Source organism: Sphaerodactylus townsendi, linkage group LG06 (genome assembly GCF_021028975.2).
Source record: "Sphaerodactylus townsendi isolate TG3544 linkage group LG06, MPM_Stown_v2.3, whole genome shotgun sequence".
Classification (NCBI taxonomy): Eukaryota; Metazoa; Chordata; class Lepidosauria; order Squamata; family Sphaerodactylidae; genus Sphaerodactylus; species Sphaerodactylus townsendi.
The window spans coordinates 46,942,370-46,955,374 of record NC_059430.1 but is presented as its reverse complement, the minus strand read 5'-3'; the positions used below and the strand labels follow the sequence as shown (position 1 = coordinate 46,955,374).

At 39.4% G+C, this 13,005-nt stretch overlaps 1 protein-coding gene across 3 annotated transcripts in view; it reads right to left on the bottom strand.

Annotated features, from left to right (window-relative positions):
- The window catches only part of CDK17 (cyclin dependent kinase 17), a 119,583-nt gene that overhangs the window by 4,147 nt on the left and 102,431 nt on the right, over positions 1-13,005 (bottom strand). For all 3 annotated transcript variants that reach the window (XM_048502341.1, XM_048502340.1, XM_048502342.1), the window contains exons 8-14: positions 12,204-12,298; positions 10,327-10,389; positions 7,660-7,783; positions 5,466-5,586; positions 4,956-5,053; positions 4,539-4,644; positions 3,689-3,731 (exon numbers count right to left, since the gene is read on the bottom strand). In XM_048502341.1, coding sequence (XP_048358298.1) covers positions 3,689-3,731; positions 4,539-4,644; positions 4,956-5,053; positions 5,466-5,586; positions 7,660-7,783; positions 10,327-10,389; positions 12,204-12,298 — 650 coding nt within the window. The remainder of the gene's footprint in view (positions 1-3,688; positions 3,732-4,538; positions 4,645-4,955; positions 5,054-5,465; positions 5,587-7,659; positions 7,784-10,326; positions 10,390-12,203; positions 12,299-13,005) is intronic.

The window sequence follows — 13,005 nt, the reverse complement described above, 5'->3', positions numbered from 1 at the left end:
AAGGGAGGGAGAAACATGTCAAATATTTTAATCAGCCAAATGAATTCTTTACATGAATCAGACCTGGATTTCAATGCCTAGCATTCTGGCTTTGATGATAATTGGGCTTCAGGGTTGGTAAAGAATCCTGCTTGAGAATAGATGGATGAAAATGTTGTCTTCTCTTTTATACCTGTCTAAATGTAACTTTCAACATGTCATGTGCCTTCTTGGAATCAACTATTTTGCTGCCTAAATGTAAAGTTTTTTTAATGTATTAGAAAACATTTTCCTATATGCCAATTTCACTCAGCCTTATATTTTTTCTTTGAATTGCCTTCCTGTTAGGAGGTGTGCTTATCCTCTGTAAGATCAATTGCATTCTCAGTGATTTCCCTTTGCCTTATGGAACAAGCTGCCCGAGGAAGTACATGCAGCATCCTTTTCAGTTGGCTTTCACAAAATTTGCAAAACAGCGAACTTTATCTGGCTGAATCCCAAATGAGATTCAGCAATGTTTTGCATTCGCTTGTCTGGATATTCAAACCTGCTCTGGACTCTTTGTTAAATTATGATTGTTTTAATGGATTTCATTATTTTTTGTAAGCTACTGTGGATGTTAAGAGAAGTGGGACAATTAAAATTTAATTTTTTTAAAAAAATAGATAAATGATACACCGTTTTCAGGGGCCCATTCCACACAACACAAATGAAGCGTTTTAAAGTCAGCAAATAAAATGTTTTCTGCAGGAAATTCACACAGCTTTCTCCTCAAAACATTTGGGAAATGTTTATTTTTTTCTCCAAATATTTTATTCTGAAAACACTAAACTAGTGACTTTTCTCCTGACAATGTTTTAAAATAATTTCCTGCTCACTGTGCGGAGTACAGGAAAGTTTTATATTTCCTGCCTGATTGAGAAGCTCTCTTTTTTTTTAGTGATGCCTGCCACTTGAGATCCTCTGTGCTGTCCACCATTTGCTGTATTTCCCACGGAGGTTTCCTGTGCTGGCAGCACAGCCACCTGCCATTTCAATGTTTACATACATGAATAAAGTTAGTTTTGCCTGCCGATTCCACTCACGTGTCATTTTTCCTTGTGTTTTTTTTTAATTTCAACCTTGAAATTGGCAGGCAAAACTAATTTTATTCATGTACTTTAAACATTTAAATGGCGGGCAGCTGTGCTGCAAGCAGAGGAAACCTCTGTGGGAAACACTGCAAATGTCAGACAGCATGGAGGATCTCAAGTGGCAGAAAACAACAGGTGGGATGGAGCAACGGGAAAAAGAACCGTTTTCAATAGCAATGCTTTCATGTCCCATGCTATGCAGACAAAAAAACCCACAATCGTTCCTTTTTTAACAATTTGCAGAACGTTTTGAATGGTCTGTGCAAAATCAGCCAGGGACATGACATGGCCTACAACAGTGATGCACAGTTCACAAATTGGAGGGAGCCACATTCAGTCGCCGTCCATCAAAACAGCAATATTTACTTCCACACTTGGCATGAGGCGTACACACAGAGAGGTTCACAGCTTTTTTGTTCCTCTTGTGACAGCTGTTTCAACATGGTAGCCACCCACCAATCATACGCTCCTGTGGGGATGGGCATTGCTCACTTTTCTGAAAAGTGTGGCAGGTGTCACAATGGGCAACAGTGCTCAGAACAGCCAGAAATGACACAGGCACATGCGGCTCCCAAGCCACTGAATGAATATCCATTGGCCTGCAGTCACCCGCAAGCATGAAAAAATCTGTTTGGTTGTCAGGACCTCTTACTTTACAGAATATTTCTACAAGTCATCTTTCATTTCTCTGCCTTTCAACCTTTCTTGCAAAACTTATTTGATGTGATATCCTGTCCTCCCCAGTCTAAGCTGGGCTCAGGGGTAGCTGAGATACTTAGCTCAACACAATCATAAAACAACAATTTAAAAAGTTAGTAATTAAAAACATTTCATATAACTTCTCTGATGGTGATTTAAATAATTTGCCCACATAAAATTCCAGGTTCACCCAATCATACACAAATCTTATTTGGCTGAAAAAGGAGGGGTGTAAAATTTTGGGGCCAACATTCTTCATAAAAGTATATATCAGCTTCAGTTGTAAGCCTGGGAGAATATCTTGGTTTTACATGCTGTGTGGAATTGTTTGCTATCTCGCAGAGCCCTAATATCTGTCAGTAGCAAGTTTCATCACGTGGGAGCCAGGGCCGTAAAGGCCATGGCTTTAGTGGAAGTCAGCCATATGTCCTTGGGGCTAGGGGTCACCAGAAGATTGCTATTGGAGGACCAGAGAATCCTCCTTGGGCAATATGGGGTATTGTTGCTGCTGTGTCATTTCACTGTGGTTGTTCAAAGAATGTTTACACCCCTTCTTATCTCACTATCCAAGATGATGTCAAGGGTAAACCTGGATAAATGAAGGTCTAGTTTTTGTTGTTATTAGCCATCAAATGACATCTGATTCATAGCAACACCAGGAGGTTTTCAAGGCAAGAGACATTTGGAGGTGGTTCACTATTGCCTGCCTCTGTGTTATGAGCCTGGTATTCCTTGGCGATCTCCCATCCAAATACTTGCTAGGGTTGACCCTGCTTAGTTTTCAAGTTCAGGCTAGCCTGGGCTATCCAGGTCAAGACCTAGTTATTATAACTGAGACTAAAATCTACCCAGAAGCACACTGTACACCAATAGTAAAGCTGTAACAATATGTTGGACAACAGGAATACTCAGAAAAAGTCAGGGATATTTGTAGAATCCAATATTTTGGATAGCATGGCCTCAGTTGCTCTCAGTCTCACTTATAACAATTCTCCTACCAATATGCCACTACTGCTGTATATGTACCACCTGGAACTGCATTGCTCTTTGTCACAAATACCTATGAAGTTCTGAATATTAAAGATTATTTTTTCAAGACATGCAACTGGGTAAATTAACCTAAGTGAAGCTAATGTGTTTTCTACTAAGTTCATTTTGATTAAAGCAATCATTTTTTCTTCTTCTCTAAAACAAGACTGTATGTGTTCTGTGCCTAACCCTGTCTCCCACATTCTGTCCCAAGGACATAAAATAATTTGCTCACGATTAAGCAAGTTAACTAAATTTGCATTTAATGGCTTAGAAGCAGAATCAATAATTCATCATAACATGTAAGGTTTTGAGGTGTGTGGAGGGGGGAAACGAGGAGTGGTGGGCAGAAGCCAAAAATAAGGAATGTTGACTGTGGGTGGTGGGCTGTGGGGACACGAGGTTAGTAGTCACAGAGAACGGCACAGTTTTAGCTCCATCCTCGGACTTCCCATGAAGCTCTTAAAATCTGCATTAGCCCCTGCCCTTTTATTTGCATGAGTTTTCCTACAATAGTATGTGCTAGACAACAGCTTTAAAAAGAATGCAGACTTTTGCACATACCATTTCCCATGAATATAAAGCATAAAAATACAAATTCAAATTTCCATATTTGAAGTCATTTATGAGCTGAGGAAGATTACAGGATTTTATTATATATTAGAGAAAAGGTGGGGAAAATCTAAGATGGTCACTAAATTCAAGGATGATGGACCATCTCTCAGCTCATGCATTTACATGCACAATAGCTTTATAGTCAATTCTGTCAAGCAAACCATTCAACAATTCATTATCCACCTGAAAAGCTCAACACACATGCATGAAGAGTAGAACAAATAATTGCTTACTTGAAGAAACTTTATTATTATTTCAATTCCTTCTGAGTCTAGCCTAAAAACAGCACAAAAACAAAGCAAACTATGTTAGTGTTCAATGTTTATGCACACATAACTATTACTTAATCATCCCATTTGCTTTCAAAACGAAATCAAGTGACTGGGAAATTCCCTCCAAACATATTCCAAAATTTCAATACACTTCATTACTGGATGAAATAAATTTTTCTAACCAAGTGTTTACAAAAATTAGAGCTCTCTGAGTGAGCAACTCCTATGATAAGGTCATGGGTCTAACAGGCAGACATGCCTGTGCCTAGGCTACATCTGCACCAAGACGTGCGAAGCAGCCAAAATTCCTTCCACTAGCAGCTACAGCAAAAGGGCTGCCTTCCTCACATGAAGCTGCCATGAGCCTGTTTTTTAATTCTTTGCCTGTGTGAGTGCCTCCATTAGCCTGCATAAGGCTAGTATGATGAGTCAAATTATCCAAGAAATATGTAAAAATGAAAAAAAACAAGGCTTGTATATTCTGGTTAAAAGCTATTATGAAAAGACATCCTGTAGAACTCATTCAATGAAGTGCCTACCAAGAAGTTTGCTGACAATGGCAAATTCCTTGAAGAGGAGAACCTAGGCCCCATTTTACATGACATTGCAAGGCATCAAATTTGTTTGGAATTTACTACATGCCATTATTGCATCTTTAGTGTAAAACAAGTAAACAGAAGTGCTGAAGTTAGCCTAAAGATGACTAATTAGAGGTGTACTTTGTTATACAAAGTCAAATCAATTCATGTGATCTAGGGTCATCGTCACAGTTATGATACCAGCAGAAAACTGAAGATGCATCTTCCAGTACCTTGGAGCATGGTTGATTAAAGGCTGTGGCTTATATTTGGGGAAGTTGTAGTTCCTAAACTCATCACTGGACGTAATACCTGGCCAAGTTTCCTGTGATGGCGTTCCTGAGTTGAAAGATTAAACAAATGATGTCCATACAAGCGAGGATGAACTAGATACAAGCATCAAAATCACACGCTATCTAAATCTAAAGACTTCTGAAGAAGAGGCAAGGAAACAATCATATTAGCGTCTGTAAGATTGCATTTTATTTTTGTCAATTTATAAAGTAATGATAACTCTGTTCAACAAGAGAAGTAGCACCCCTTTAAAACCAGATGCATACTATAATTACAGCAGAACACACTTTAATTCTCTTAAAGAGTAAGGTAAGGCCACAGTTGCGCAAGGTTAGTGCTAAGCATTATTTATTTACCTAGAAGTCTGAAAATTAAGTGCAATTCGTCTTCAACAGTTGACCCAGGAAAGAGAGGTCTTCCAGATGCCATTTCAAAAAATATGCACCCAACTCCCCTTTAGAGAGAAAAATGAACATGTAAATTGAAAAAAAAACACCAACACATTTCCACTTTAAATATACAGCAGCTCATGACTGTGACAATTTGCATTTCTTGCTAGCACTGTTAAGAAAGAAGTAACAGATTCCACTATAAACATGTTCCCTGCAGGCCTTTGTGGATCCCACTGTATGGGATCCACAAAGGCCTGCAGGGAACATGTTTATTGATTAAAAATACAAATTGTTCAACAACTTCCTACAAATAAGCTCAAGATGATTAAAATATCCTTTCCTTCTTCCTTCATTTATAATTTAAAATGTTTTTTATGAAGATCACCTCGTTCTAGAGCTTAAAGGATAAAAAAATATACAATATGCATAATTTAACTGAAAACAAAAACAGATGAATAATGGAACATGACATACCACATATCAATTTGTGTTGAATATTCAGAAGATCCTAGAAGAACATCTGGAGGTCTATACCATAATGTGACAACTTCATTGGAGTAGGTCTTTGTAGGGACAGATTTTGCTCTAGCCAAACCTTTAAAAACAAAGTACAGTATGAATTTTTGGTAGATCTGCTGACAGATGCACTCAAACACTTCCTTTCATTTCAGCCTCTGCAGAAATTACTACTGAGTTTTTACAAGAATGTAAAAACAGAGCAAGTTCTTGCTTCTGATTTTGAAAGAACACAGGTGTCAAACTTGTGGCCCTCCAGATGTTATGGACCACAGTTCCCATCATCCCCCGCGAGCATCATGCTGGCAGGGGATGATGGGAACAATCCAAGGCTGGAGGCCTGCATATTTCTTCCTAAAGTTCAGTGCTCTGAATGAGAATGAAGAGCACAAAGCTGGAGACATTCACAACTACATTTTGCTTTGTAAGTCACTCAGAAGACAACCCACACAAAGTCGCCAAGAGGGCAGTGGGAGGAGGCAGAGAAAGGCAGTGCTACTGAGCCACATGGCCCATTACAAAGCACATCTATTTCTTTCTAATGTCATTTGGGTGGGTGGGTGGGTATGTATGTATGTATTTATTAATTATTGGATTTTTATACTGCCCTCCCCTGGAGGGCTCAGGGCGGTGTACAAATAAACATATACAGAGAGGGGAAAGTTAAAACCAGTACAAATATAATACAGCCAGCATCTGAGAACTAAAGCAGAGCCAGGGGAAACCCAAAAGGTCCCCACTAAAATGGGCCACATAATTAAAACAAACAGAGAACGAGGGGAGGAGACAGGGGAGTATGCATATTCTCAGCTAAAAGCTGCTTGACACTGAGGTACATTTTAAAAGATAATGGACCCTACAAAAAGGGTTATCTAGAAACCTAATATTGTTACCATTTTGCACAAAGCTCATGTTCCTTTTCATGGGCTTCTTTGTGTTCTTCGACTTTCGCAACTGGGCTACTATTTGTGGCTAGCTGTCAAATCATACATCTTGTGTCCCTAGTATATGCCATGCAACCCAACTCAGAGTCTGTTCCTGTTTTAAAGACTTAAAGAGCCTTCAGCTGGAAGCAGTTTTTCCACACAAGCAGCAGTCCTGCTGGTAAGAAAGAGTCTATACTATGCTCTCCAGAGAATTGCTTAAAAAGAGAACAGAATACCCACACTTTCACGGAGGAGATGAACAAGAAAAGGATTGCCTGAAGGAACCTCCTGAACCTCTCCCACAAGTACAAAGAGCATGCCCAGAGATTTTTTCTTTTTTCTGAGGTGAGGCTTGGAAAAGAGATGCGCTTGAGACCAAGAGTGAAAGGTGGAAAGAGTTTGCCACAAAAACCATCCAAGTAGATGCTCTGAGAATCCCTGCCTGCAAAATTGGGAAGTACAAAGCAACCAGTTTCCCTTTCTCCATTTCTTTTCTCTCAGTTTTCTTTTTCTTCCTGCTTATTTTTTTACTTTCCCTCAAAAGCTTGTCAGTGCTTAAAAATCACTGCTTTTAACAAGAATTTCAAGAGTACTGTGATATATATATGGAATTGACAGATATGGGTAGGGAGCACAATTTAACATAGATTACAAAATGGAAAGAGCATTAGACAAATGTTTGTTAACCAAGGGAATTCAGTACTATTAAGCAGTGGGTCCTGGAGCACTGAAATGGCAGCAGAGAGAGAAAATGTCACACAGTGCTAGAGGGTGCTTATCAGAATCAGCTTCACTTCCTCATCATTAGGGAGGGAGGGAGATGTCAGCAAACACAAAATACATCAATTGGAGCTGAGCCAATTTTGCAACTAAACAAAAGAAAATTCACTGAGATAGTTTTTTGTTTCAAGCTAAAAAAGAAATTTCCAATTTTTCTGCATACTCAACTTGCACTACCTGTTTTCCATAAGCTTCTAAAAATGCTGTCCTTTGGAAACTGTGCTGACCCTGAGCTACATATCAACAGGCTCATAACAAGACAGTTCTGTAATCAAGCTTGCTTGCCCAAATCCTTAAAAGCTACCTACTCAATCCAAAATAAGGATGTTCAATCCTGTGTGTTGTGGACATTTGAATGTTATATGTGTAGTTATTCCTAACACCTAATGAAATTTGCATCCAAGATTTTTGTTTATAACTGAATCAATAAAACAAACCATCCATACCAAAATCTGCTAGCTTTAATTCCCCTCTTTCATTAATTAGCAGATTTTGTGGTTTGAGGTCTCGATGTAGCACTTTCCTTCTGTGACAGTATGCCAAACCACGCAGAATCTGGTATAAAAATAACTATCAAAGAAAAAAAGGGAGGGGAAGAGAAGAGGATTAATTAAAATTAGACTTTCAAAAGTGTTAATGAAACTCTCCTGGGCTCTGCCAGAACTCCTGGGCTCTGCCAAACTCTCCTGGGCTCTGCTAAATGAAAACAAAGGCAAAGTCTACTAAAGCAGTTAACCATTCTCACAAACCAGATATCCTACTGGCTGGCCGCTTTCCGCCGGGCTGGGCCAAATGTAAACCCGGGGCGGCAAAAAAGCGGCTGTCCCCCAGGAACCGCAGTTCACCTGGCTGGCTGCTGAAATGGCAGCAAGCATGCGACTGAAACCCTCCACCTCCCCAAATGCGTCGGTGGCAGCCTCCAAAAACACTCCCTCCTGAGAGGAGGTTTTGGAAAAGACAACGTGTTACCCGGCGATGCTTGAGCGGCACCGCCGGGACGCAAACCCTGCGCTGCTTTTCCCCATCCCCCCCCCCCACTGCCTCTCAGTCATCCCTGCGTGCGGCTCTACTGGACTGAGCTGAGACCCTCCCTGCGCTGTCCCTCCTGACCCTGGAGGTTGGAGGGCAGTGGGCGAATCTTGTAGGCCTCTAAATGTGAGGAAGACACTTTGTTTGTAACTGTATCTATTACAGAAATATCAATTGATTAATTTGAATTAGGCCCCTTTCCTCTGCACTCTGTGTGTCCATGCCTCTGCTTACCCTTCCACATAGTTACACACATCTATGTGAAATGCAACCATTTTCTTATGCATCCCACCACACAAAGAAGACTGTAGGTTAAGTCAATCATATGAGAAAGGAAACAAAGGGAACTTGTGCAGCTACATATATCTGTAATCACATTTCTCCCACCGTGCCTGCCCCCTGTCCTGTCATGAAACTTCCACTGACAATTCGTTTTATTCAGTGATTTTTTTATATGTCCGGCTAACAGCCCTGCAAAAGGAACCACCTGCTCAAAGATCCAAAAAAAGTGCTTCACACAGCAGGTATAAGCGAGGAAGGAGCTTCAGCTTATTACAGTTCACCAGGTGACCAGGAAACAAACACACAAAATACCCTGGCACGGAGCCTTTTTTTCACTGAATTAAACCACAGAAATGTTTGAGAATAAAATGCTTTTGTTGCTTCTTTCAAGCATCTGCCAACCTGTTTAGAAAGCAGCCTGAAAGCCATTTTTTTTGCAGCAATTCCAACATACTCTGGGAAATGTCAAACCATAACATCTGCATTTGTTGCATTTATGGATATTTTGTGAGGGTGGTCTTTTCTTTGTATCTTAGCTGGGTATTTTTGCATCAGACAAAGGCAAACTCCCAGTTCTGAATGAACAGCAGCAGCTATTAATTATTTGCAAAGTATTCTTAAAAAGTACTCTGTCTACTACATAGGATTCCCAACTTTGTTTTAATCATCTAAGGGACATGTTCAAGTTTTAATTACATCAGCCAGAGCAAAAGGGCTCTGCCCAAACCACCCATGGAGCTTCAAGCCTGAATCTGCATTTCCCACATCCCTCACTTTAGCCACTACACCTTGCCCATTAGCAGCTCTGTTAAGACACTAAAGATAATAACCATATTTAGAATTTGCACGGCACCTTTTCAAAGAAATTCACCCAAATTATTTTCTTGTGATCTTTATAACTGTTCCGTAAGGTAGGCCAAAAGATCCATTATAACACTCAGAGACTGCAAAAATTACTCTTCCAACATGAAGTCAGGAGAGTTCTTAGAAGAGATTTGGGTCCATGTTAAAAAAAAGAGAGTCAAACATGTATTTTTATATTCTTTGCTACATCTTGATAAGCCAATTAATACACCAATATCAGAGATTATGTAACAATGTTAGATTTAAATCAGAAAAATTTAAAAAACTTTAAGAGAACTGTTGCACAAAATGAAATAAAAAGATTTCCAAAATAAAGAACTTGATGACATTATAAGATTTACCTATTTAGTGAATTTGAACTGGTCATTTTTTTTCAAGCAAATCAGTTCTCCCTCTTCCATTGTATCCTAAGTAAATCCTTGCAGCAACCCTGTGGTATAAGCTTGAGAGAGAACTAGTCCAAAATCACTCAGCATATCTGCATGGCAAATGGGTATCTGTTCCAGTCCAATTTGCTAACCACTAAACCACACCATCTCTCACAGTCCCTGGACAACTAACAGCAATTTGGGCATAAAAACTGCTGGAATTCTTATGAAAAGCCAAGCTTTATGTTGCTGAGGCACATTCTTTTGTCTACCCCATTGACCTCATCAGTTCATCAGCCACTTAATACCCTTTGCTTGGTATGAGTATCAAATATCTGGGCTATACAAAGGTAAGCTCTTTCATAACTTAAAATACTTGCAGCAACAATTGTTCTTTTCTGAACTCTTCTAGGGGAATTTAAGGTGCATTAAATAAATGAACACTTCAAGGAAGAGTTATTCAAACAGAGGTATATACGTCAAAAATGTATCAATGTTAACAGAAGTACCTGTGGTTACGAAGATGCAAAAACAGTGATTATTAATTGAACATGATGGAATAAGACCTACCTTTACATTGTGCATACTCATAATGTTTCCACAGTCATCCATATACTGCTTTAGGTCTTTGTCCTGACAAAATAAAAAAAAAAGTCAGTGTGCTAAAAAACTGGCTGAATACATTGAAAATGTTCATTTGCTTAGGCAATTCTTCCAATGTGCTTATTTCCATATAATGCCACTCCAAGTCAAAGTTGCTTGAACTTGTCCAAGACAAGCTAAGCGAGGCTTTGCTCACATGCAACTTTAATAGTTTAATTAATTAAGACCCAAAAGATACATGATTAATCCAATGCAAATGAGGCCGCCTCATAGCGATCCCGCTCCTTGGTCTATTACCGTGGTGGTGAACCTTTGGCACTCCAGATGTTATGGACTACAATTCCCATCAGCCCCTGCCAGCATGGCCAATTGGCCATGCTGGCAGGGGCTGATGGGAATTGTAGTCCATAACATCTGGAGTGCCAAAGGTTCGCCACCACTGTCTATTAAGATCAATACTACTTCCTCTGACTGTCAATTGGTGCCCAGGGTCTCAAACAGAGGTCTTTTATACCACCTACTACTTGATCCGTTAAACCAGAAATACCAGGATTAAAATTTAAGCCTTTTACATGCACAGCAGATATTCTACCATGATCCCTAAAACTTAATGTAAATATTGTTGGAAAATGCTTAAGGTCAGTTTTTGGTAAATCTTTGACGGAGGGAAGGAGGGAGAGAGTTCCAGAGCAGAGTATCAAGAACTAAGAATGCCTTTGTGAACCCTCATCATTTGAGCTTTGTGCACAGATGGAGAGAATTTTGAGTGAATTCTTAGCAGGCCCAAACAAAGGGCCCAAAATATTTAGTGCTCTGTAAGTAAAGCAAAAACCTAAACTGCGTTCTGGCAAGAAGACAATCCAGTTTTCTTCCCCAGTGACTCATCCTCATCAGGGACCTAGCCTCTTCATTGTTTTAATCTAGGCTAAAGGATATGAATGACAGTCCCCAGGTCAGACTCAGAAAGAATGGCTCACTGCTTTCCATAACAGGCTATAAAATTAAAAAGGCTTTCAGATAGCTACTGTAATTAGAACAATTCAGGACCACAATGAATCCAGGAAGATTCTTAAGCTGAATCACTGAAACTGAATGCCATCAGTTGGAGCCCTTCACAATTCCTTCTCTCTTGATTTCCCTGGAGTTACAAGCCCTATCAAGTGTTATTTTGTCACTCAGGTAAGGATCAGTCTCAATTAGGGTTAGTCTTGGCCAAAGACACAGAAGTAGAGAAAGAAAGAAAATTGATCTCCATCTTGTACTTAGTGTAAAGAAATGATTAATTGTCCACACCTCTAATACAGAACAAGTGCCAATGGGGCTTCTGAACTTGATCATATTGGGTGCATAATTCTTTCTACACCACCAGCGCAATTAAAGGTATCCCACACTATAAATAGCTTACAGCTGTGCTGAAATGGCATTATTCTTTTTCCACTTGCAGCAAGCAAAAATGTATTGACACAACAGCTGAAATCCTGAAAACACGGAGCACATAGGTTTTCCTACAACTGGTCACTGAAAAAGAAAAATCTGGCCTAATTTCCAGTTGTCTAACCTGGCCTAATTTCCTTCTCTCTACATCCACCCACAAGAAAGATGTACACATTTCATTTTCAGGATTATAGATCACAGCCATTGCAAGACAAGACAAAACACATTTTTAAATACACTGAAATTGACTGACTTTTTAACCAGGTTCCCACAAGAATCTGGCAGCAAAATACCTAGTATACCTACCTAGCCCATTTCAGTTCAGATATATAACACTGAGGTTCCATTCTGGGTTAAATGTCAAACATTTAAAGTGAGATGATTGAGGGTATTAATTAAAAACAACTTACCAGATACTCAAAGACCAGAGTCAGAGATTTGTCTGTGTGAACAATATCATGCAGCGTAACAATATTTGCATGTTTTAGGTCTTTTAGTAATGACACTGCAAGAAGAAATGAAGAGAAGACAGATTGGTAATAAAAAGCAAAACTAGACTGTACGTACATTATTGTGCCATTTGGGTAATGGAGTAAAAGTAGCTTCGTCTGGAAATAAGTTAATTATTTTGCAGATCATTAATTTACCCCACGTGCTACACAAAGCCAGGAAGAAATGCAATGCTATTTTCCAGCTGCAATAAAAAGGACCAAAATATTTAATTCCTGCTTGCTTCAATAAAAGCAGAGTGCATTTGAAAGTCTCTAGATTGTCTCCAATGTATATGTAAGGGAAGTTTGAAAAGCAGAAGCTCAGTATGAGTTAACATAGAGATGATCAGAAGGTGCAAGGTTCTGTAAGTGATGTGGGAATAGAGACTAAGGTGGAAAATGCAGGCTAATTACTAATTTCAGAATAAACCAAGAAGAAAAGAAAATATGGTTATAGCTCATGCAGTTTATTCACTAAATACTGGAATTTTGTGCACTCTAGCCCTGAGGCTTGTATAGTCTAAGCAGAGGCCTACTGTAATTTGCACACAAGCAGTTAAATTGTGCTTGATCTAGAATACTTTGGATTGCCGGTGGGTGCTTGTATAACTCCTTCATATAAAAACAAATCCTGCACAAAGAAAGCAAGGAGCCAAAAGAAGGCTAGCCTAGAACCATTCCTGGAACCTACTTTGCTATGTGCAGGGAAGTATGTTGTTTA